General features: G+C 47.3%; 1 protein-coding gene and 1 pseudogene across 4 annotated transcripts; one reads left to right on the forward strand and one right to left on the reverse strand.

The window, feature by feature from the left end:
• On the forward strand, window positions 1–23,394 carry LOC121443606 (solute carrier family 35 member E2A-like). 4 transcript variants are annotated; one of them, XR_005973677.1, is made up of 10 exons: window positions 1–302; window positions 9,668–10,145; window positions 10,385–10,520; window positions 11,239–11,366; window positions 12,112–12,232; window positions 14,100–14,153; window positions 14,635–14,707; window positions 16,486–16,631; window positions 19,695–20,462; window positions 21,327–23,394. XR_005973677.1 is itself a non-coding variant. In XM_041645425.1 (9 exons), exons 2-9 carry the CDS (start codon window positions 9,827–9,829, stop codon window positions 19,930–19,932), a joined length of 1,215 nt encoding a protein of 404 aa, XP_041501359.1. In that variant the 5' UTR covers window positions 1–302; window positions 9,668–9,826; the 3' UTR covers window positions 19,933–23,394. The 4 variants fall into 4 exon arrangements, 3 of the variants coding, with proteins under 3 accessions (XP_041501359.1, XP_041501360.1, XP_041501361.1); XM_041645425.1 differs by having other exon boundaries at window positions 19,695–23,394; XM_041645426.1 differs by lacking the exon at window positions 1–302 and adding an exon at window positions 6,876–6,893 and having other exon boundaries at window positions 19,695–23,394.
• On the reverse strand, window positions 2,198–9,793 carry LOC121443538 (annotated as a pseudogene).
• Window positions 23,395–25,304: the final 1,910 nt, after the last annotated feature.

Raw genomic sequence — 25,304 nt, forward strand, 5'->3', positions numbered from 1 at the left:
CTGTGCGTCCCAACTTCAAGCTCGCTGCGCGCTGCCCGCAGGCCGCCAGGGGGTGTGTAGCCCTCAGCCTTGGTCGCGAACCCGGCTCTCCTCCGCGCGAAGTTGCTCGGCCCCAAGTGGGCGGCGTCGGGGAACCTAGCTGCACCGTCCGTTGGCGTGGGCGGACGGCGCCCAGTCGACTCCGGTGCATCCTGCAGCACTGAGCCCTACGGGGGACGGGCTTCACCTCGCCCTGGAGTCAGCCCGGGGCAAACTAGGGACCAGGCGCCCGGGTGGCGGACTTCGCAGGGCAGGACGCACAGGTAAGGTGGAGACCGGGATGGACACCGGCGGGATCGCGGGCGGGCTGTAGCCGCAGCAGGCGTCGGGAAGGAGGCGCCGCCCGGATGGCAAGTGCAGGCACCCTGTCGTCTGCCTGCCTCTACTGCCTCTGGCTCCGGAAGCATGTTATTTCGTGCTGTAAATGGGCGATGCCGCCAGGTCCGGAGCTGCAACTTTATCTTAGAGAGCTAGCGGTTTTTTTCTCAACTGGAACTTTCCCGGCATAAAACAGTTTGGCTGCAACATTGATGGTTTGAATCCTTGAGGCGTGCAAAAGCATAAAACAAAAAGCAAAACACTGTGATCTAGAGGTGGGTTCCTTGTTCAGTGTTTTGTTGTTTCATTAAGTGAGGAGCTAGGAAGGCTTTTAAAGTGATTCTTTTCCTGTGTAGACGGATTAGAAGATGGGAAGACAGAGAACTAAAGGACCAGTCTGCCACATGCTGCTTTGTGGCTGGTAATGTGGATGTGCCTTTCATCTGCACACACCACATAAATGGTCCTGAAAGTACCCATTCCTCAAAAACCACCATAGCTGCAGTGTGTTGCTTTCGTCAGGGCTAACCACCCTCCCTCGGTACAAATTCTTCACTACTGACTGGCCTGATGCAGTGCCGGTGTTAGAAGCAAGAGCGGGTGGACAGAATGTGAGCACCCTTTGCTGGGTTATTTCCCCGAGGTAAACTCGCAGACATGCATGATATAGGTTTGATGTTTTCTCTCAGTCACCGCTGACCAATCCAGATGTCCTGGCCAGGTGTTTGAGAACATCCCCAGTCCTCTGTTCCATCTGCTCCTGTTCTTCCTTTCCTTGTTCTCCAGTTTGTAATGGGCTTTGAGCGTGCTAGGCTAGCCTTCTGCCAATGAACCTCATCCTCCACTAAGGACAGATTTGAAAAAGAATGTATGTGTGAGAATGCATTGCCATGGCATATGTGGAGGGAGATTGGCAGGAGGTCCCTTTACCCCCTGAGCTATCACTTCAGCCAAAAATAGACATTCTTTTGTGGCGCGGGGGGTGGGGAGGAAAAGGTTTATTTCGTGTTAATATCCAGGTAGCAGTGCATGAGCAAGAGAAGTCAGGGCAAGGAACTAGAGGCAGAACTAAAGCCAGAGCCATGGAGGAACATCGCCTACTGGTTTGCTCAGCATGGCCAGCTTTCTTCTCTAACCCGGGACCACGAGCCCAGAGCTGGCACTGCCACATCATTCACCAGTAAAGAAAGTGGACCACAGACTTGCCCACGGGCAAGGTTGTCTCCTTCCTCAGTGAGGCTCCTCTTCTCAGATAACTCTAGCTTATGTTAAACTGACCACTCCTTCCCAAGCGCTGATACCAATTGGCTCACAGGAGGCCATGTTACCCAAGGCCCATCCTGTGGATCCCAGAAAGACTCTGGGCTTTGTAGCTCTGGCCCAGAGATAGACCTAACTGGATCAGATTCCCCCGAGAACTCCAGTGGGCTCTTGTCTGTTGCCAGAGACTTGTGAGCACAGAAGCAGTAGTCAAGGCCTTTTGTTCCCATGGTCACCGGAAATACAGGTGAGTAAGAAGAGGTCAGGTGGGCACCTCCACTTCAACTTCTGCCCTGATTCTGGAGCCTTCAGAAACACGAATACACACAGACAGACACAGACAGACATGCGGGCGTGCACACACACACACACACTCACAAGACTTGGGCACAGATCCTCTTCATCCCTCCCAGGGACTGGAGGACACTCTCCTACTTAAGGATGATGGCCAGACATCCTCTTGGCACACTGTTGGAGCCCTCACTGTGGCTATGTGTTGCAAGAACATGTCAGTCTCACATAGGAGACCCACAGTCTGTCACCTAGGTGTCTGGCCAGGAATGTTGGAGCTGCAAGCTGCTCAGGAGAGGCCTGCTCACTCCAGGTCCTGTGGCGGCTCCTGGCCCTTATTGTGAGCCTTCTGCAGCCGCCGCTCGGCCTTCATGGCCTTCTTGCGCAGGTTCTGGCACCGCTTGTCCTGACGCTGCTGTGTCTTCTCTACCAAGTGTTCTGAGCGCTTCTTCCGCCAGCACAGCGCTCTACCTTGCAAGGCTTCCTGCAGCAGGTGCTCATTGTCACAGATCTTCACACCCTCTGCCTAGTACTGCAGGTTGGTCCACTTCATCTTGGCCTTCAGTTCTTGGACCTTGCCTGCATCCTGGTCTCGCAGCTCCTCCAGCCGGCCATGCTGCGCCTGCAGACAGCAGCTGCCTGTAGTTCCTGCCCGTCAGTGGTGTCTGGCTTCCTTTCACCTTCTGCCACTTCTCCTTCCTCTGGGGCTTGCTGGCAGGCTCCTCTTCAGTCACTTCCACCTTATTAAAGATAAGCCCTGACTCTCGCGGCTCCTTGCAGGCCACATCTGGGGTGCCTCGGCTGGCATGCCACATCTGGGGGGCCTCAGCTGGCTCCTCCTTTGCTTGAAGCTTCTTCTGCTTCCTCTTCTTCCGTTCCCTCTCCTGTTTCCTCCGCTGTCTTTTCTCTAGAGTGGCAGCAGACAGCTCCTTGGTGCTACCCTGGTCCCGGGCAGCTGCTGTCTCAGGAAATCCAGTGCAAAGACAGAATCAGGTGCTGTGACTTGGCCATCTTCAGGGGACTCCAGGGAGCTGGAGTTCTTGGATTTCTTAGCCCTAGAAGAGGTGGGAGCCATCTTCCCTGGGGGCTTAGTCTTGTGCTCTGTAGCTTTCTGGTCCTGTTCCCGAGATTTCTTTTGTGTTTTTTTCCTTTTCTTTTTTGGGGGCCCGGCAGCTTCCAAGTGTTTTGTTCTGACAGCCCACTTGCTCCCCTGCCACTTGGGGCCAGGCTGTGCGCAGATCTTGGCCCAGTCCTGCAGATATGCATCCTTGGCTTGCAGAGAGGCTATGGTTGGAGGCTACACTTGGAGGTTCTGTGTTCCTCCACTCCGCTGGAAGCACCCTGAATGGAGGCCAAAAATAGACATTCTTAACCTGAGATTCATGGAACTAGAAAATGGAAAAAGTAAGCATTGAATGGTGTAAAAATGGTATCTTGACCGGGCATGGTGGAGTGCCTGTGATTCCAGCATTCTGGAGGCTGGTACAAGAGAACCCACACCTTCAGGGCCAGCCTGTCTCAAAAAAAAAAAAAATAGATAATCTCACTAGATTACCACTGCCTGCTAATCCCAGGCAAGCAGCTGTTGGTTCTTGTAGCTTTAACGTCATGTCTTTGCTGTTGGTCTAGAGCACTGTGTGGCTCATTTTCCTTTGAGCTCTGTACGCACATCTTTTTTTTTTTTTTTTTTTTTTTGGTTTTTTGAGACAGGGTTTCTCTGTGGTTTTGGAGCCTGTCCTGGAACTAGCTCTTGTAGACCAGGCTGGTCTCAAACTCACAGAGATCCGCCTGCCTCTGCCTCCCAAGTGCTGGGATTAAAGGCGTGCGCCACCACCGCCCGGCTTGTACGCACGTCTTTGACGGACTAGAGTAAAAGCTCACAAGTCAGGTCTTGTCAGCAAGGGAGTCTTTTGTTTGTTTGGAACAGACAGGGTTTCTCTATACAGCCCTGGCTGGCCTGGCATGCACTCTGAAGCCCAGGATGGCCTCAAACACATAGATCTGCCTGCGTCTGACTCTTGAGTTCTGGGTTGAAAGGTGTGCGCCTTCACGGCCTGGCCAGCAAGAGAGTCTTAATAATCCAGAGGAAGGGAAGTTACATCTTGGTTCTTATCTGTTCCTAGAAGTACATTTAATCTGAGAGGGTCATGGTGACTCAGACTTTACAGCCAATGATAGGGTTGGGTGGCTCGTTCTACATACCTCAAGATCAAGTTGAGCAGCTGCGTAACTGTCTCCCAGGCCCACGCAGGTAAAATCAACCACCAGTTCTTATGCAAGCAGCTTGTTGCCAGATCTCTGCTGACCTTCAGCTTTTGCAGGCCAAAGTCTTTCTTATCTTTGTAATTGTCGTGGATTGTGGATTGGGAAGGCAGAACTGGACCAGGACTGGGAGAGTCGGACTCTGCCAGACTAGAGCTGTGTAGCCCTTGGTTGATCTGTAGAGTCAGACTCTGCCCCCAAAGGTCTTTCCTACTTCTCCAGGAGCTTGTCCATGTGGTATTATAGTAACCAACAAATAATCTCTGATTTTTTAAAAATTTTATTTTATATGTATGAATGTTTGCTTCCAGTGTTTATTTCTGAACCTTGTGTATGCCTGTTGCCCTCTGAGACAAGAGGGCATTGGATCCCCTGAAACTGGAGTTACAGATGGTTATATGCCACCATGTGGGTGCTGGGAAGCAAACCTGGGTCCTCTAGAAGATCAGCCCGTGCTCTTAACCACTGAGCCATTTCTCCAACACCAAATGATCCCTTTAATTCAGCGCTGCGTGGGAGCAGTGAGCTAGGCAGTAGCCAGAGTGCTGCCTGCATCTGACAACTGTCCTTACTTCTGAATCTGGTGTCCGTTGTCTATTGTCTGGGTTTCTCTGTGTGTTGCCATGGCTGTCCTGGTACTGTCAAACAGGACTGTTCTTGGTGCTCAGTGTTGTTCAGAGCCCTTTCAGTCCTCAGCCTGACATAGGTAATGCTCAGAAGTTTCTTCTCTTAATATCATCGTGTGATTACTTTTATTTTTTTTTTAAATGTGTGTAGGTGTTTTGCCCGCATTTATGTTTGTGTACTGCTTGAGTGCCTGGTGCCCACAGGGGCTGGAAGAGAGTATGCAATCCCCTGAAACTAGAGTTACAGATGGCTGTGAGCTGCTGTGGTTGCTAGGAATTGAGCCTGGGTCTTTTGGAAGAACAGGCAATATTCTTACCTGCTGAACCGTCTCTTTGGCTGGTGACTTCAACTTCATCCCAGTGTTTTGGCTGCCCCCCAAATCCTGCCTAGTGTTGGCCGTTTAGCGTTTTATTGAAACAGTTCCAGTGGAATATCTTCACACAGTGTAAAGGAATATTCTACAACAGTGTGTAACCACCGTGGCTAAAACTTTTTCTTTATTATTTTTAAGTTACGTGGAGTTATGTGCCTTGGTTACTTTTCTATTGCTATAATGACCAAAGTAACGTATAAAAATTTAAAAAAAAAAAGAGAGATACGTTTTTGGCTTGTGTAAAATTTCAGAGGGTGAGTTCCTGACCATCATGGGGAGCATGGCCGCAGGCAGACAGTCACGGTGCTGGAACAGTCTCTAAGAGCTTACATGATAACAACCACAAGGCACAAAGAGTGAGTGTGTACACTAACTGGAATTCGTGTGGACTTTTGAAACCTCACCCTCCCCACGCTTCCTCCTATAAGGTCACACCTCCTAATCCTTACCAAACAGTTTTACCAACTGGGGACCAAGCATTCTTAAATATATGAGCTGATGGGGGCTGTTCTCATTCAAACAATCACACTCCACTCCCTGGCCTCAAGAAGTTGACAGTCATATCATAATGCAAAATGCATTCAGACCAACTTCAAGAGTCCCCACAGTCTTTCAGTCAAGACTTTTTAATTTCTTTTTTTTTTTTTTAGATTTATTTATTATGTACACAGTGTTCAGACTCCATGTATGACTGCAGGCCAGAAGAGGGCACCAGATTTCATTACAGATGGTTGTGAGCCACCATGTGGTTGCTGGGAATTGAACTCAGAACCTCCTGAAGAGCAGCCAGTGCTCTTAAACTCTGAGCCATCTCTCCAGCCCAAGACTTTTTAATTTCTCGAGACAGGATTTCTCTGTGTAACAGCCGTGACTGTCCTGGTACTTGATTTGTAGACCAGGCTGGTCGCGAGCTCACAAAATCCACCTTCTTAACTGTAATCCCCTTTAAAGTAAAAATAAAATTATATACTTCTAACATAAAATGACACAGAATATACATCACTATTCCAAACGGGAGGAAGGGGGACACAGTGAGGAAATCCTGGACCAAAACAAAAACTCGCATGGTAAGCTCCAACTCCTGTTGGTCATGTCTGATGTCAAAAGACTTAGATGACTCTTATGCTTGTTACTAACTTGCTCTTACAACTTAAACCATATTTCTTATCTATATACTATGTCTTGGCTTAGTACCTTTTTTCAGCATTGCTATTTCATATCACTTTTCTTTGAATCTCCTGGTGACTCCGGCTTTTTTCTTCCCAGCCTCCTTTCTTTCCCGAAAATCCTGCCTAGCTATTAGTCAGCTCTTTATTAACCAGTGAGGGCCCGGTGGTGGTGCACGCCTTTAATCCCAGCGCTCGGGAGGCAGAAGCAGCTGGATCTCTGTGAGTTCGAGGCCAGCCTTGTCTGCAAAGTGAGTTCCAGGAAGAGCATATGCCCTGAAGAGAACTAGAGAGTTTAAAGGTGGGCATCACAGTTGTCTCACTCTAAGGAATCTGCAGCTATGCAAGAAAAGTAAATAAGAAACTGCCTTATTCTAGGTCCACAGTGAGAAGTGGCTTTTCAAAAGCCAATCATGGGGTATAGATCCAAACCTGCATTTTCTCTTCTTCATGCCTAGTTACCCAGGTCTCGGTCTCTGTAGATTCTGTTCAAACTTGGACACCCACCCTCAAGCCTGACAGACCCACCTTGATCCCTTAGGCCTACATACGAGAAGGTGAGAACCAACTCCTTCAACCTCCACAGACATGCTATGTACACATGAACCCACGCCTGCTTACAAAAACTATGTAGACAAATGTAATTTTAAAAATTGGAAAAGTGGCTGCCTGGTAAATCTCATGGGTTTATGTTGGCCAAGGCCTGTGGGGTTTCTGTGACCTGTGCTAGCCTTCCTCGCAGTGCCTGCTCAGGTGGGCAGAGTGGGTAGTTTGTCAAAAGACCAACCGTCACAAAGACTGTGTGCTGGAGGAGGGGTGGGAGAATTGAAACAGGTCACTACACTTCCCAAGCTCCCGGTGCTGGGGTTACAGACTTGCACCTCATTCCTGCTGGCCCTGACTCTTGGAAGGCCATGTCTGGGGTCTGTTTGCATTTGCACTGTCAAAATGTTCTCTGATCAGTGGAGTGAACAAAATCCATTGGTGTCGCTGTGGGAGTGGCTTCTCTCAGTGGTTCCTTGCTTGGTTGCCCTTGAATCATCAAAGAGCATGAAACATGATCTGAAACTTGAACTTTTCTTTGAGGTTCTCATACTTTACTGCTGGAGATATCGGGCCACTCTACTTTCAGTCTGACTGCTCTCCTGGGCAGGAAAGGGTGATGGTGGAGTATATGAATTCTCTTTCCATCCCAGCACAGGGCCTGGCCAGTCCTGGAGTCTAGGACGTTCAGCTACCAGTAAATTGTCACTGGAGCCAAACTGTGACATTGCCAATGGTGAGGAAGAAGAAAACAGCATTCGGTAGAGGTCTGGCTTAACAGAACCCAGGAAGCTTGAGGAACAGTGCCATCCCCATAGTGGTTTGGGACACACTGAGGGGCTTCTCCTGTGTACTGAGGGGTCATGATGGGAGAAAGAATACTTGCTAGGATCAGGTGAGACACCAAGGTAATGATGAGACTTGGCAGAGCCCTGGCTGGAGAAGGGTGATGGGACAGGACAGGGCTGCAGACTCTGCCCAGCTGAGTATGGCATCCTCTATACTACAGATAGCAAAGCACATACGGTGAGCACAGGCAGGCAGATATACATACAGATCATTTGACATGAGTCAGGCACATGCAAACATGGAAGTATGAACTAAGGGTCCTAGAGAGGTGGGAACCATGATATCCAGAAGGACATGAAGCTGGATCACACTCCGGAGCTAATACCTGCAGTGTGCCTCAGAAAGAGGGATGGGGTAGAGAGACACTTGTAGAAGTCCTGACTTTGGCTCCCATCACCTATATGGTGACTCACAACCCTCTGTAACTCCAGTTCTAGGTGATCATACACCCTCTACTGACCTCTGCAGTCACCAGCCACACACATGGTGCACAAACATGCAGGCAGAGCACTCTTAAACGTAAAAAGAAAGGGATAGGAAAGAGGTGCCCTTTTTAAAATTTTTATGTGTATGGGTATTTTGTCTTCATGTATATATGTGAACCACGTACATGCCTGGTGCCTGTGGAGGCCATAAGATGCCCTGAAACTGCAGTTACGGAAGGTACTAGGAATTAGACTAGGTTCTGTGGAAGAGCAGCCAGTGCACCAAACCATAGAAGCCAAAACCAGGAAGCCCAAGCAACAAACAGCTCTTTAAAGCTACTTGCGTGGTAGTGTTTTTGATTGTTTTTCAATTTTTCTTTTTCAAAACAGATTTTCTCTGTGTACCTTTGGAGCCTGTCCTGGAACTTGCTCTAGACCAGGCAGGCCTCAAGCTCACAGAGATTTGCCTGCCTTTGCCTCCCAAGTGCTGGGATTAAAGGTATGCACCTTCAATTTTTATTGTTTGAGTGCTGAGGCTCAAACCTCAGGCCTCGTGAATGGTGGGCAAGCACTCTACCAAAGGCCTATGTCCCAGCCTGGAGTGAAGTTCTGATGAGATTAAGCAGGTCAAAGACAAGACCCTGCTCAAAGCCAGAACTAGGAGAATGCCAACCTCCACAGGAGAACAGGATGGTTTGGCTCTGTTTGAGACTTTAAGAGTGGTAGACATCTCATTGTAGACACTGTAGCACGCGTCTGAATGTCCTTGGGCCAAGCTTTGATGACTTTGACTAGTGTTGTCTGGAAAGTAGCATGGACTTGGTCCTTGGCCCTTGGAAAACCTAAACCAGCACAACAAGTAGAGGTGCTGTCTGACATACTCATCCATCCACCAAGGAAAAAAATGGGCCTAGGTAGCCACGGTCTATGAATAATGAATCATCAGTGACCATAAAGGATATGAAAGAGGAATTGAAAGACAGGCCAATTTGAAACAGAAACAAATAGGACTTTCATGAATTAAAAACTCAATGTGGTGAGCAGATAGAAACTCTGGATAAAGTACCAAGGGTTATCTGTGGAAGGTGTGGACAAACCTGATGCAAACTGTCTTAGAGACCAGGGGCAGAAGGAACTCCAGGTCTGGGTTGAGCTGAGCCAATCAGGGAAGGACCAGCCTGGCAAGAGTAAGGGGACTGCCTCAGCCTGGCACCTTCCGAGGTTGGTGGGGTCTCGGGTCCAGGCAGCTATACTTCCTTATACAGCAAGATAAACTAGAACAGAATCTTTGGAAGACGAGAGGAAAGAGTGACAGGAGGGCCCTGTCAGCTTGTGGAAGAGCTAGCTCAGCAGTGGACCGCAAGCGAGGTGCGAGTCAGGCCCAAGGTTGCTCTCTGACCTCCACGTATGTGTCTTCCCTCACACACTCAGGTGCACACATGCATCATATACAAATTACAGAAGAATAGGAGATGTCCAAAGTTAGCAATGCAGTTTCTCTTCTAACGTTTCAGCCTTTGCGTCCTCACTTTGCCGGAAACAGACATGTCGGGGTCCACATTCATGCAGACCAGGACCGCTGCCTGCTCCTCCAACTGCGTCCCTCTGCTGGGGAAGTCACTTTGATCCATGTGGTCCATCCTTGAGGTTCACTTCCCACAAGTCCCCTCAGCATGTCATCAGCAAAATCCCAAGCCCCAGAGGAGACAGTGGCTGGCTGCGAAGAGGAGCTGAGAGAAAAGTCACTTCCCACTTGGGGCCCCCTTTTTGGTCACCGGAGTGAGAAGATTGTCTTTACCAAAGGTGATGGAAGTCCAGAGGAGAGCCTGCTCACCGTCACCATCACAGAGACCACTGTCATTGAGTCGGACTTGGGTGTGTGGAGCTCAAGGGCTCTCATCTACCTCACGCTGTGGTTCTTCTTCAGCTTTTGTACGCTGTTCCTCAACAAGTACATCCTGTCGCTGCTAGAGGGAGAGCCCAGCATGCTAGGTAATGCTGCCTGCCCGGTGTGCTCTCCTGTTGTAGAGGGAGGGAGAGCCCAGCATGCTAGGTAATGCTGCCTGCCCGGTGTGCTCTCCTGTTTGAGCCAATGCTGAGTGGCCAGAGGCCACCAGGAGGGAGGGAAAAGCTAAAGGGGCTTACTCAGAAATGTCCTGGAGTGAAGGGTGATGTCTGTGCTCACGTGTGGGAAAGGCCTGTTCTCAGTGCGCCCCATGCTCCCTCCACAGGTGCTGTGCAGATGCTGTCTACGACATTAATTGGATGCGTTAAAATATTTGTTCCTTGCTGTTTGTATCAACACAAAACTCGGCTCTCTTACCCACCCAATTTCATCATGACCATGCTCTTCGTGGGCCTCATGAGGTACAATGTGCTGGCCATCTTACTGGTTTCTTTAGATATAAAACACCTCTACGATCTGAGAGTGTTGGTTCATGACTTTAATCCCAGCACTCAGGAGGCAGGGGCAGGTGGGTCTCTCTGAGTTTGAGGCCAGCCTGGTCTACAAAGAGAGTCCAGGACAGCCAGAGATACAGAGAAACTCCGTCTTGACAAACAAAACCAAAAACAAATATCTTTCTAGTTAGTAAGTGTGGAAACCCTATTGGAGGCCTTGGCGATTAGTGTGTCTGAGTGTGTGTTTCTAGCACAGGATACAATTACAGGTCTGTCCACATGTGGGATATCCATCAGTTGGATTTCAGTTTTGTGGCCCTTGAGCCACATTCATTCTCTCTTGAGTCTTTTATACGGCAGCCTTAAAAAGTAATTCAGTGCACATCCTTGGGAGGCAGGGGCAGGTGGGTCTCTGTGAATTTGACCAGTCTGGTTACATAGTGAGTTCCAGGACAGCCAGAGCTACATACTGAGACTCTGTCTCAAATAAGATGTTTTTAAAAAGGTAACTCAGTAGTGGTTGGAAGGTGTTTGCATCCTGGAGTGCAGTAGGGTTGCCCTCACCTGGGGCTCGGCCTGCTTGTTGGGAAGAGGGACCGGATGTGCCCACTGGTCGTGGCTAAGCACTTGGAGTCTATTTTATAAGCAGACGTCCCTTCTCATGTTGCTCTTCTCTTGTTTTAAGGTTTGCCACGGTGGTTTTGGGGCTGGTCAGCCTGAAGAATGTGGCAGTGTCCTTCGCTGAGACTGTGAAGAGCTCAGCTCCCATTTTCACTGTGATCATGTCTCGAATGATTCTGGGGGAGTACACAGGTAGGGGCTCTCCTGGTCCTGCCCTTCGGTCTGGCCTGGGCCTCAGCACCTTTTATTTTCATCTGTGGTGTCACCTGCTGCCCATTACGTGCTGGGTCTTGTTCAGCTACATGTCCTTATTTTCTGTGACAATTGAAATAAGTCCTCTATGTAAAATTGAAAAGGTTCTGTTAAGTGTTGTCATTTCCAAGATTAACAGAGGTGGAAAATGTGATTTTCATTGCAGTGAACAGAATTTTATTTTTTAAGATTTATTTATTTCCTGGCAGTGGTGGCGTACACCTTTAATCCCAGCACTAGGGAAGCAGAGGCAGGCGGATCTCTGTGAATTCAAGGCCAGCCTGGGCTACAGAGCTAGTGCCAGGCCAAGCTTCAAAGCTACACAGAGAAACCCTGCTGTGAATTTTTTTTTTTATTTATTCATTATGTATACATTATGCCTGCAGGCCCAAAGAGGGCACCAGATGTCATTACAGATGGTTGTGAGCCGCCATCATGTGAGTACAGGAACTGAACTCAGGACCTTCAGAGCAGCCAGTGCTCTTAACCCCTGAGCCGTCTCTCTAGTCCTGCTTGTTTTGTTTTTAGAGACGGGATCTAGAGCAGTGGGTGAAGGAGCTGCTGAGTTCAGTCCTTAGGACCTAATGGTGGAAGGAGGGAGTTGTCTACACAGGTTATCCTCCATTTGTGTGTCGTGGCCTGTGCGCACCCACACTTACGCACGTTCCTGTTTTGTTCTTGCCAGGGCTGTTGGTCAACCTGTCCCTTATCCCAGTCATGGGAGGACTGGCATTGTGCACAGCCACTGAGATAAGCTTCAACATCCTGGGGTTTTCAGCTGCATTATCCACCAACATTATGGATTGGTGAGTTAAGATCACAAGGGGAGATGGTGAAGGAAGCTTGCTTAAGAAGGGCTGGTTTTGCCTCATCTGAGCCCACGAGTATTCAGATTCAAGCTGAGCCAGGCTCTACTGTCCTGTTTCTCAAGAAGTACAACAATAAGTTCCAGAGCATTTTTTCCAAACAAAGCTGGAATTTGATATGTAGTCCTAATTGCTAATATACAACTAGAGGGATATGGTTACACGGTAAGGATAATTGTGATAATCAAAATGGTAGCTAGACTGGTGTGGTGGCACACATGCCACCTGTAATCTAATCTTTGCCTGTAGGGTAAGCTTCTAAAAGGCAAACCACTGGATGAGTCCTGGACTTCTGAAGATGCTCTTGATTCCTGCTGTCTTGTGGCTTGAGACAGCGTCCTTGGTCACTATTCTGTCCGTGCGGATTGGCATCACCTTTTCCTACACTTAAGTTAAAATCCTTCTCCAGTAAGAAGCTAGGCAACAATGTCCCACTATGTCAAGTTCTATCTCTGAGGTCACTTTTGAAGCCAGGATTTTTTTATTTTCCCAATGGCTGTTTGTATGTTTCCCTTGTGGTGTGTCTGTTTCTAAGTTCTGGCTTTAAAATCTGATTTTTTCCCACTGGGTTGTTTTTTTTTTTAATATTTATTTATTTATTATGTATACAATATTCTGTCTGCATGTATGTCTGCAGGTCAGAAGAGGGCACCAGACCCCATTACATATGGTTGTGAGCCACCATGTGGTTGCCGGGAATTGAACTCAGGACCTTTGGAAGAGCAGGCAATGCTCTTAACCACTGAGCCATCCCACTGGGGTTTTGCGTGCATGACTAGTTTTATTCAGTCGTACACATGCCACGGGGCCCTCTTTTGCCTGGAACCCAAGGCTACTGAATTTATGGAACTTCATCCAGTGAGCTATTTTGGTTTTCTTTGTTTCCTTACTTACTTTGCTTCTTTTGGTTGGTTTTAGATTTTGGTTGTTTGAGGCAGGGTCCCTCTACTTAGCCCTGGCTGTCCTAGAACTCACTATGTAGACCAGGCTATCCTTGAATTCAGAGGCCTGCTTGCCTCTGATTCCTGAGTGCTGGCACCAAGGGCGTGTGCCACCACTCCTGGCTTAGATTTAATTTTTTGTTGTTTGTTTTTTGTTTTGTTTTGAGACAGAGTTTCTCTGGTAGACCCAGCTGTCCTGGAGCTCACTATGTAGACCAGACTGGCACCAAACTCAGAGATCTGTCTGCATCTTCTTGCCAAGTTAAAGACATGCGCCACCACTACCCAACTAGATTTATTTTTATTATGTATGTATGAGTGTTTTGTTTGCATGTATGTATGTGCATCACATGTGCACAAGTAACCTTCAGAAGTCAGAAAAGGACGATGGAGTCTCTGGAACTTGAATTATGGAAGGTTGTAAGCCACCCTGTCAGTTTTAAGAACCAAACCTTTGTCCTCCTGTAAGAACTGCTCTTAATCACTGAACCTTCCCTCCAGCCCTTCCTTTGGGGTTTTGAAACAGGGTCCCACATAGATCAGGCTTGCTTCAAACTCATTATGTATCTGAAGATGACTTTGAATTCCTAGTCTTCCTGCCTGAGCTTCCCATGTTGGGGTTTTCAAAGCGTGCAGAGCAAAACCATCGTGGTGCTCTGATGTTTGAGATGGCAAGTCATTCAGGCTGTTTACTTGTCTGTAGGGACAGTAGGCACACTTCTACTTCTCCGGGTGGTGATGACTGGACACACCTGGTACAGGACTGGCTTCAGGCGCGTAAGTGCCTGTGGCTGTTGGCCTTAGTGGGTGGTTGATCTTCACCTTATTCCTGACTGACTTAAGTGTTTTATGTCTCTTTGTTCTAGTTTGCAGAATGTTTTTTCAAAAAAGCTTCTCAGTGGGGACAAATACAGGTTCTCGTAAGTATCTGTAAGAGGATTTATAGTTTCTAATTTTGGCGTGGTGGCGGTAGCAGTAATTGGGGCAGGGGTGAGATAACATGTCTATGTAGCCCTGGCTGTCCTAGCATTCCCTGTACAGAGCAGGCCTCACAAGTGCTGGGATCAGAGGTCTGCACCACCACATCCAGCACCGACTGTGATTTCTTAAGACCCAGCAGAACTTTTGGTCATTTTACAGCTCTGAATGAGCCCTGGGAGCCTGAACTCATTTGGTTTGAGTGGCTTTGACAGCTCTTGGTGAAAAATTGAGAGAAAACCACCTGCTTCCTAGCTCACTCCTCGGGTTACCAAACAGCCAGCTCAGGTCATGGGGACCCTTACATTCTTGACATTGTGGGAGACACATTTCTGACTGCTGATTCTTGAGTTTTCTTTGCTGAAAATGCCTGGGTGGAAGCCCAGACCCATGAGAAAGATCATGTGTTTCCTGTCCCTCCAGGGCCCCGGAGCTGCAGTTTTACACCAGTGCTGCTGCTGTGGCCTTGCTGATCCCAGCGTGGGCCTTCTTCATGGTAGGTTTCCAGCCTGGCACCCTCCACACTGGGGTTCAGGTGAAGAAGGGTGGGTGGCTAAATCTGAGTTTTGTGTTAGGGTTTTTAGGCTTGCTTAACTTACCTTTTATTATGGAAATGGTTTTGCCCATTATAGAATAGTAAACAGAGTTTTGTTGTTCTTTTGAGACAGAGTCTCATTATGTAGTCCTGGCGGTCTGAAGCTTGCTATGTAGACCAGGTTAGCCTCAAACTGACATAGCTATGCTTGCCTCAGCCTCTTAGTGCTAGTGTTAAAGGCTCTGTTCCCACTCCCACCTAAGTCAGCAGTTTTATATTTGAAACCAACTGAGAGGCTCTCCTACCCTTAGCTTCCTTTTCTAAGTTGCCCTGTAGCGAGCTTGTGGGTGCAGATTTACTCCCAGCCCATTTCCTGGAGTCCCTCCGTTTCCAGAAGTGCGTGTCTGTGTAAACCTTTCTCCTTAAGACATGTCACACTGGGAAGTCTGTACTGATGATGCTGCGGGTCATAGCTTTACCTTGCCCCACAGTGCCATATACAACACCCTTTGCAAATGGGGGTGTGTCTTTGGAATATAGTCTTGCAGCTGGAATGGTTGGTTGAAACATTTTATGTTTTCAAAATACACACACAGGAGTTCCATGTTCTTAAGATCCTTACCAATGAGGGTTTTTGTTGATTTAAAAAAAACAAACTCAGCCGGGCGTTGGTGGCGCACGCTTTTAATCTCAGCACTTGGGAGGCAGAGGCAGGCGGATCTCTGTGAGTTCGAGACCAGCCTGGTCTATAGAGCTACTTCCAGTACAGGCTCCAAAGCCACAGAGAAACCCTGTCTCAAAAAACTAAAAAAAAAAAAAAAAAAAAACCAACAGGGTCTCATTTTGTAGCTCAGGCTGGCCTAGAACACATTATATATCCCAGGCTGGTCCTCACATTATTGGTAGGCCTCGCCTCAATCTCCCAAACGCTAAAATTGCAGGCCCAGGCTGGCCCAGAACTCACACTGCAGCCCAGGCTGGCTTTGAACTCTTGGTAGTCCTCTTGCCTCGGTCTCCCTGAAGTGTGGACATGGAGGACACGGGGCAGCTTTGGGAGCCGGTCCTTGCTTTCCCCTTATTTGCAAGCCAAATTAGCTGTCTTGCAAGTTTCCGAGGATTCTCCTGTCTCTGCTCCCACTTATAGTAGTGTAATAGTGGGATTATAGACTATACTGCCATTTTTAGCTGTACATATGTTTTGGGGATCTGAACTTGAGTTTTTGGTTTTAGTTTTGATTTTTTTGTTACTGCTTTTTCTAGACGGGGTTTCTCTAACTCCTAGCTGTCCTGGAACTCTCTTAGTAGACCAGACTACTGGCTTTGAACTCACAGAGATCTGCCTGCCTGGCAAGTGGTGGGATTAAAGGTGTGCGCCACCGCCACCTAGCTCTGGCATGAGTTTTCTTACATGTATTGCAAGCTCTTTACTTACTGAGGCATTTTTCCGACATAACCCCCCTCACTTTTGAGATAAGAGCTCGTGTAAATCAAGTTGGCCTCAGATTTGCTGTTTTTCTCTGAATGTCCAAGTCCTCCTGTCTCTACCTGAGTGCTGGGATTGTAGGCATGTAGCATGCCTGGTCTGTACTGAAAGTCCTAATGAATGTGCACACTGCTGTCTAGCAGACAGGCATTCAGAGCTCCAGTGTGACTGACTTTCAGTTACTTGGCACCGGTGGTACCTTACCTTCTCAGCAGCGACGACAGGCCAGAAGAACGTCCTTTTGTTTTGGCCATAGGATGTCCCTGTGATTGGCAGGAGTGGGAAGAGCTTCAGCTACAGCCAGGACATCGTGCTGCTGCTGCTGACAGACGGCGCCTTGTTTCACCTTCAGAGTGTCACCGCATACGCCCTGATGGGAAAGATCTCCCCTGTGACTTTCAGGTGAGTGAGGTTCTCCTCCTTTGATACTGGACCATCACTGTGTGAAGAAGATTTTCAGGGAACTTTTTTCTGGAAGTCGCTGTTGCAGAAATTTTCCTGAGATTCACAGGTTGGTTTTTCTTTTTGAGATGCTCTTATATATGGCCCAGACTGACCTGGAACTCACTATATAGGCAAGGAAACCTTGAACTCCTTATCCTCTATCTCCCAAATGCTGGAATCATAGCCAGGTACTACCATATCTGATTCAAAAGCCACAGATCTTAAATTCCTTATATTAAATTACCAGGGATTTGCAGAGAAACTGCATTCATCCTCTAAGACCTTAGGACTAACAAGATGCTGTGTCCTAAGTGCTGTATAAATTATTGCTAAACTGTACCACCCCCCCAAAGACAGGGTTTCTCTGTGAAACAAGCCTAGCTGTTCTGGAACTAGCTATGTAGACCAGGATGGCCTTGAATTTACAGAGATTGACCTGCTTCTGTCTCCTGAGTGCTGGGTTTAAAGGTGTGCACCACCACCTCCCAGCTTGCCGTACTGTACATGTACGGAGTAATAACAAGGAAGAAAGTCTATACACATTCAATATAGGCTCTGTTTTTTCCCAAATATTTCTATCTGTGGTTTACTCCAGGCATGTTTAACCCATAGAATTAATTGTTCTCATCATAGAAAGGTCAAAAGGAGAGAAGATTCAGTGGTTAATAGCACTGACTACTCTTCCAGAGGACCCGGGTTCAATTCCCAGCACCCACATGGCAGCTCACAACTATCTGTAACTTCCAGTTCCAGGGGATCTGACACCCTCACACAGACACAGGCAAAACAACAATGCATATTAAATAAATTTAAAAATTTCAACAAGACAGAAAAGTATAAAAATTAAGTTATTCATAATCCCAGTCCAACAGAACAGAAGTTCAGGCATTTTAACGTATTTCATATTAACTGTTTCTACTGGGGCCTAATATGTGCATGGGGTCAGTTTCACTTAACAAATTAACCTTAGGGTTTTCCCTCAGGTTTGTAGAGTTCTTGACAGTACACATGGTGTTTGTCTCATTCTGTTAACAGAGAGCAAGCTGAGGTATTTTAGGGGCAAATGTCACAGTGTTGCTGGGAGTGGTGGCACAGTACTCAGAAGAATAGTTAGAAGCAAAAGTAGGATCCACTGTGAGAGCTCTCCCTCCCCACCTCCCCAGGACACAGTATCTCCAGCTGACCTTAAAATATTTCAGTCCAGGAGCTGGAAATTGGCTCAGTAGTTAAGAGTGTTTACTGCTGTTTTTTTTAATATTTATTTATTATTATGTATACAGTATTCTGTCTGCATGTATGTCTGCAGGTCAGAAGAGGGCACCATATCTCATTACAGATGGTTTTGAGCCACCGTGTGTTTGGTGGGAATTGAACTCAGGTCCTCTGGAAGAGCAGCCAGTGCTCTCAACTGTTGAGCCATCTCTCCAGCCCTATGTGTTTATTGCTCTGAAAGAGGACCAGGATTCAGCTCACAGCCATTTGTAACTCGAGTTCTAGGGAATCTAACACCTCTTCTGACCTGTGGGCACTGCACATACACGATGCATATAAACACACACAGAATCAAATAAACATTTAGTTCAAATCACTACTGAGACAGGCATTGTAGCACATTGTAATTCCAGCATTCAGGGGCTGATGCAGGAGGACCACTGCAGGTTCAGGCCAGCCTAGGGTCTTGTTTCTCTTGCAGAAGTCCTGGGTTTGAGTCCCAGCACCCACGTGGTGATTTACAACCATGCATAACTCCATTTCCAGAGTATCTAAGGCCCGCTTCTGTCTTCTGTGAGCACCAAATACATACGTGGTGCATATACAGACATGCAGGCAAAACAACAGAAAGTGAAACAATAAATAAAATGATTTTAGAAAGGGCAAAACTGCTAAGGACAAACTGGGTGTGATAATGGAGTTATAATCCCAGAATTTAGGCAGAGGTAGGCTTGGTAGTTCAGAATCAGCCTCGTCTATTTAGAGTTAGATGTTGGTTTGAGCTGCAAAGGAAGGGAGGAAGCTCAAGCAGATGCAGCAGAATCCGTTCTTCAAGTCCAGGTGCTGGGACTACGTCAGTGTTTCACTACTTTGATGGTTTTCTTTAAGTTTATTTACCTAATATGTTTGGGTATTTTGTCTGAGTGTATGTGTGTATATCATGTGCATGCTTGTATCCCATGGAGGCCAGGAGAGGGCATCGGATCCCCTGGGACTGGAGTTACAGCTGTGAGCCACCATCTGGGTTCTTTGTATCCCATGGAGACCAGAAGAGGGCATCGGATTCCCTGGGACTGGAGTTACAGACAGCTGTGAGCCACCATCTGGGTTCTTTGTATCCCATGGAGGCCAGAAGAGGGCATCGGATTCCCTGGGACTGGAGTTACAGCTGTGAGCCACCATCTGGGTTCTTTGGAAGAGCAGCTCTGCTCTTAGCCACTGAGTCGTTTCTTCAGCCCCTGTTTTGAGATTTTTCATTTAAAAAGAGTAAACCTGGGGGCTGGAGAGATGGCTCAGCAGTTAAGAGCACTAGCTGCTCTTTCAGAGGTCCTGAGTTCAATTCCCACCAAACACACGGTGGCTCACAGCCATCTATAGTGGAAACTGATGGCCTCTTCTGGCATAAAGGCGCACATGCTGATAGAGCACTCATATACATGAAATAAATAAATCTTCTTTTTTTTTTAAAAAAAAAAAAGGAGTAGCCGGGCGGTGGTGGTGCACGCCTGTAATCCCAGCACTCGGGAGGCAGAGGCAGGCGGATCTCTGTGAGTTCGAGACCAGCCTGGTCTACAAGAGCTAGTTCCAGGACAGGCTCCAAAACCACAGAGAAACCTTGTCTCGAAAAAAACCAAAAAAAAAAAAAAAAAAGGAGTAAACCTGAGAACAAAGTTGCAGACAAAACCCCTCAGTGCTAGGAACCTCATCCATGTCCCCCTTGGGGCCAAGACCCCGGGCTGACAGCACAGCAGGCTTGCCTCTGTGGGTGTGAGCCAGCACCTGACTGTTTGCTCTGCTCTACTGCCATAGTGTCGCCAGCACCGTGAAGCACGCCTTGTCTATCTGGCTCAGCATCATCGTTTTTGGCAACAAAATCACCAGCCTGTCTGCCATTGGCACCGTCCTTGTCACAGTGGGCGTCTTGCTCTACAACAAGGCCAGGCAGTATCAGCAGGAGACCATGCAGAGTCTGGCCACAGCCAGTAGCCGGGGTTCAGAGGATGACACAGAACCTCTGGTTCCCCAGGACTCAAGACAGCACCACTGAGTTCCTTTTGATGCCGTGACGCCCGGAAACCCAGCCTAGACTGTCCTCCTGCACTGTATGCTGGAAGAGAGAGGCAGACTCTGCAGGCAGGTCTTTTGTTCCTCACTGGACACCAGATGGGGAGTTTGGGGATCAGCTTCTGCCTGACAGAGCCCTGCAGGAGGGAGCAAATGGCCTATGGCTAACTGGGCACACTGCCTGCAGGTGCGCCAGTGACTCGGTGGGGCCAACTGTGGAATAAGCACAGGTTCCAGTACCAACAGGAGTTGCTGTCTGCTTGATGCCGTCCAGGAGACTTCAACTTTCCTATGACCACCACCACCACCACAGACACCAAAGCCTCCTGGTTCCTGACAGACAAGAAACAGAAATTCCAGATGCCAGTGACTCTAGCAAAGAGCCACAAAACCCTGGGGATGCAGAATGACTGACAACAGAGACGAGTGTCTTCTTCCATGGAGGAGTAGAGCTTCTATGAAGAGAAAGTCTCCCCTTTTTGGCCTGTGCTACACTGAGCTACCCCACTCCAGGTTTGCTGTCCTGTGTTTCTGCTACCCGTTTGGTGATTTCTCTAACTCGGGCAAATCTCTAATCAGAACAGGTCCCCCTGGAGTTCTTCTCTGTCCTGGGTATACTGAATGTGAAGCAGGCATAGTTGACCACCCTGCCAGATTCCCCTTCGGGATGATGACAGGGAAGTTTAGCAGAGCATCTGTGTTTACAGGTTACGCTTCATGTGCAGTGACTCATTTTAGCAAAGCTCCTGGAGTGTCTGCATGTAAGGTGAATCCAAGTCTACACACACAGCTGGCTCTTCCCAGGGATCATATGTGATACTTCCTGAGCTACCAGGTGCCCAGAGTCTGTCCCTCCTCCCAGGGTCACTGGTGTCAGAGCTCAGGATGCCTGAGCAGTGAAGGACCATAGTGGGGGCTTGGGCATGAGATGCTGAGGTTTTACTTATTCATCAGTTTGTGGGTTCTGATGTGGGGTGCAGTCCATGGCCAGCCAGTCTTTAAGACTCTTCTCCAGTAACCCAAACTCCGAGACTCACGAGCTTTAGCCACTGGCACTTTCGGTTCCAAGTCTCACTTTCCCTGCTGTTCATCTTGAAGGCCCATGCTGGTTCATTGATTTCCAAGTTGGCTCCTTGCCTGGAAAATATGAAAATAGCCCCTCAAAGAGACAGATTGATTTGAAAAAGAGCAATAATTATGTCTTAAGTTTTATGTACTTGAAAAAGTTTGCTGTGATGATGGATCAAAATGAGGCCTTTTAATCTATAATCCACCTTTTCAGAGAAGGTGCTTGTGTTCTTGACACAGGCTAGGTGTGTCTTCCCTGTGCTGAGGTCACCTCCACTATGAAGGGTTCTCTCATTTGACTTTCCCCAGGTTTCTACTTCCATTGGAGGGCAGATGATGGATATTGGGTTAATCTGTACATTAGGCCTCTCTCAAGAACCTGGCTGTGGAGCTGCTGACACACCAGGACACGTGTTTGGGCAGTGGTTGGAAGATCCCTCTGGCCTTCTTACAGATCAGAGCCCCAAATGCCTGGTTTCTGAGTAGCACTTGGAATTCCCATGTGGAATTAGGAAATGGCCCATCGTAACTTCTTCTGTCTACTCCTCCACTTCACCAACCTTTCCGCCTGTTTTGATTCTAAGTTTGTGGACTAGAAACAAAAACAAAGATTTTCTTAAAACAACTTCTTAAAAAGCTGCTTTTGAGACAGGAAGACCATGTCATCTATGCTAGAGCCAGCATCACGGCCTGTCCTCATCACAGGCAGGAAGACCATGGAGTCTGTGCTAGAGCCAGCATCACGGCCTGTCCTCATCACAGGCGGGAAGACCATGTCATCTATGCTAGAGCCAGCATCACGGCCTGTCCTCATCACAGGCGGGAAGACCATGTCATCTGTGCTAGAGCCAGCATCACGGCCTGTCCTCATCACAGGCGGGAAGACCATGGAGTCTGTGCTAGAGCCAGCATCACGGCCTGTCCTCATCACAGGCGGGAAGACCATGGAGTCTGTGCTAGAGCCAGCACCACGGCCTGTCAGGCTCTACATTCCATGCACATCCTTGCCACACAGCCACCTCTTCCAGCATTTCCAGGACTCCTGGCCATTTGTTATAACCATACCATCACAATATTTTTTTATTAACGTTGTCAGTACTTTTATATCATACTGTGTTTTTCAAGAATTGTTGCTGATGTACGTGTAGAAATATCTTGGATTAATTTTTCCTAAGTCCATGTCTTTGTCTGGTCTGCTGTAACAGAACACCGGATGGACATTCTGAGCCAGCCATCTGCTTCCTCACTACACACATGGTTAAGAGATACACAGATTTCTAATTTCAGAACGCTTCTAGGGGCTGTAGAGAAGACTTGGTGGGGAAGAACAAGTAGTGCTCTTGCTGAGGACCCATGCTCAGTTTCCAGAAGTCGTGTAGGGTGCCTCACAACTGCCTGTAACTCCAGCTCTAGGGATTCTGATTCCTCTAGCTTCTGTGGGCATCTGCACTCACACACACACACACACATACATACACGTATGCACACACACATGATTTTAAAATGAGTACATTAAAAAAGACTCCCATGACTTTGGGGTGTAGCTTAGTGATACATTGGTGTCATTTATTGAGACCAGCACACATGGGATAGAGGGAGACGAGACCCCAAAACATCCACCACAGTAGATGGTTTTTGTCTAAAGTTGGCCATGGTACCACTTACCTGTAATCATAGTCCTGTGGAGGCATTAGGCTATACAGTTATTCCAAGACCAACTTGGGCTACATATTAGGATCCTGTTTCAAAAAAAAAAACTTAATTGTTTTTCTGATCTTTGTAATTTCTTACATACCAGCATTATAATCTGTTTGCCTGGAAAGTCGAGAGTACTCTTGTGCAATCCAAAATATGTTTCTAATTTGACAAAAATAAAAATGATGAATCAGAGGAGATGAAAGAGAATAAACACGCACAAGGGAATCAGTCACGTAAACTGCTTGCTGCCTTTAGATCACTACAAAATACGTGGCTGTGACCCAGCTCCTCCGTGGTCACTTCACTTCTGTCCAAGTGATGTCTCCTGCAAGCATTTTATTTCCTAACACTGGAAAAGAGTAAACAAAGATGATCCTAACGGTGGAAAACCATGCCTGTTCTCTTTCCCTTGAGTCCTTACGTGAGCCATACTGTCCTTGAGATCTGCAGCCTTCTTCAGTCTTCCTCCTCCCTCTCTGTAGCTTTGGAGCCTGTCCTGGAACTCAGTCTGTAGACTAGGCTGTCCTCAAATTCACAGAGATCCGCCTGCCTCTGCCTCAGGAGTGCTGGGATTAAAGCTGTGCACTGTTACCACTGCCCGGCTCCTTCAGTCTTCTTCGTCCTGAGATTACAAGCAGGTGTCACCAGCCGTTTTCAATTCTCTTCTATTTTTTTTCCCCTCAACAAAGAAATATATGGCCTACTATGGGGAGGCCTTTTCATCTCCTCGTTTTCCTCTTTTCTCTCTCTCTCTCTCTCTTGGGCTAGGGCTAGAGCTTAGGGCTTCGGGAATGCTAGGCTGTTGCCCTTCTCTGAGCTATAAAGCCCCCCACCCCCCCCGCAACTGTTTTCTTAGTTTATAAATGTCTTGGCTCGCCCCATGAACTAAACATCATGCTAATGTGGACAGACAGTTCCAACCACAATTCAGAGTGTAGTAGCTTTTAACTTTGGTGTTTCCTAAGAATGTTTTCATTCTTTTTTTTTTTGTTTTTGTTTTTTCGAGACAGGGATTCTCTGTAGCTTTGGAGCCTGTCTTGGAACTAGCTCTTGTAGACCAAGCTGGCCTCGAACTCACAGAGATCCACCTGTCTCTGCCTCCCAAGTGCTGGGATTAAAGGCGCGCACCACCACCGCCCGAATGTTTTCATTCTTAGTTTCCTTGGGGGCTCTAATTCTGAGTTAGGTGACTGTTAGACTCTTGCTCACATGTTCAAGTTGAGTTTGAAATCAATCCATTTGGCAAGTGTGTGTGTGGTTTTTTTGTTTGTTTCCATTGTCTTTAGTTTCCATTTCTGGGACTCAAACTGCATTAAATTAATTTCTAGTGTTTAGACTTGGAGATAACTGTGAATTTGTATTTGTTCAAGCAGTATTGTCACTTTGGAAAAGTCCACAGTTTAAGGTTGTAAGTTCCACATCAAAAAAAAAAAAAAAGCAGCAGCAGCAAGCCGGGTGATGTTGACTTTAATCCCAGTACTTGGGAGGCAGAGGCAGGTGAATCTCTTTTAGTTCGAGACCAGCCTGGTCTGCAAGAGCTAGTCCAGGACAGGCACCAAAGCTACAGAGAAACCCTGTCTCAAAACCACCACCACCCTCCTTAAAAAAAAAAAAAAGAAAACCTTGATAGTATATTGGTAATTATCTACAACAATGCCAAGTCATATTTGTTTTGCACCAAACAATACTAGAGAACTAAGATGCATCATAAAATGTATAATGTTTTATATTTTACCTATTTCAGTATTTCAGTGATTAATGCCTAGAGTTCTGTAAAGTAATTCAATGAGTTATGTAATAAATGGGTATTGTGAGTCATGTAATAAATGGGTATTGTGAAAGCCTCCTCATCTCATTTCTTTCCAAGCCGCCAATTTTCTTGTGAAAGAAAATAAATGTGAAATGTGTAATTGTTTTGTGTAAGATTTTGTTTTATTTTTGTCTTTTGCAGGGGAGGGGGGCAGGTTCAAGACAAGGTTTCTCTGTGCAGCCCGGGCTGGCCTCGAACTCAGATCTGCCTGCTTGCTTCCAGAATGCTGGAAGGAAAGGTGAGCACCACCACCACCATACTTGGCTATTTTTCCCCCAAAACCCACAGATAGCCTGACAAAGGCATGCAGAAGCAATTTTCATTTCTGCTCTGTTTCATAACTTTTTGTGGAATCATAGGGTTCCTTCAAGATCTCCAGTTCGTTTAAACACACTGAGAAATACTGCCATAGTATCAGCTTTAAAATCTCACTGTCAAGCTCTACCCGCCCTGCTTCAGCGTACCAAGACAAAATTACAATTTCGGAGATCTTAACTTTGTAGTTCTGCAATTAGAATGAACAGAAAACAAAAACAAAGCAGGTGGTGGTACACGCAAGAGGCTCTCTCTAAGCTCGAGGCCAGGTCTACATAGTGAACCCCGTCTCAGAGAAAATAAACACCCAGTCACTTCAGTAGGCCCACACAGAAGAGGTTGGCTGAGGAAACTGGATTCGTTTCAATGTTGTGTTCTTGAACGCGGGGCTTCCTCATCATGTAACTAGCCCTGGGAATTCGGCTTCCTGAATCCTGGGTAGAACGGAAAGACTTTTCCATTTG

The sequence above is a fragment of the Microtus oregoni genome, unplaced genomic scaffold (assembly GCF_018167655.1).
Source record: "Microtus oregoni isolate MIOR12 unplaced genomic scaffold, Mior012 000109F_ref0000275, whole genome shotgun sequence".
NCBI lineage: Eukaryota > Metazoa > Chordata > Mammalia > Rodentia > Cricetidae > Microtus > Microtus oregoni.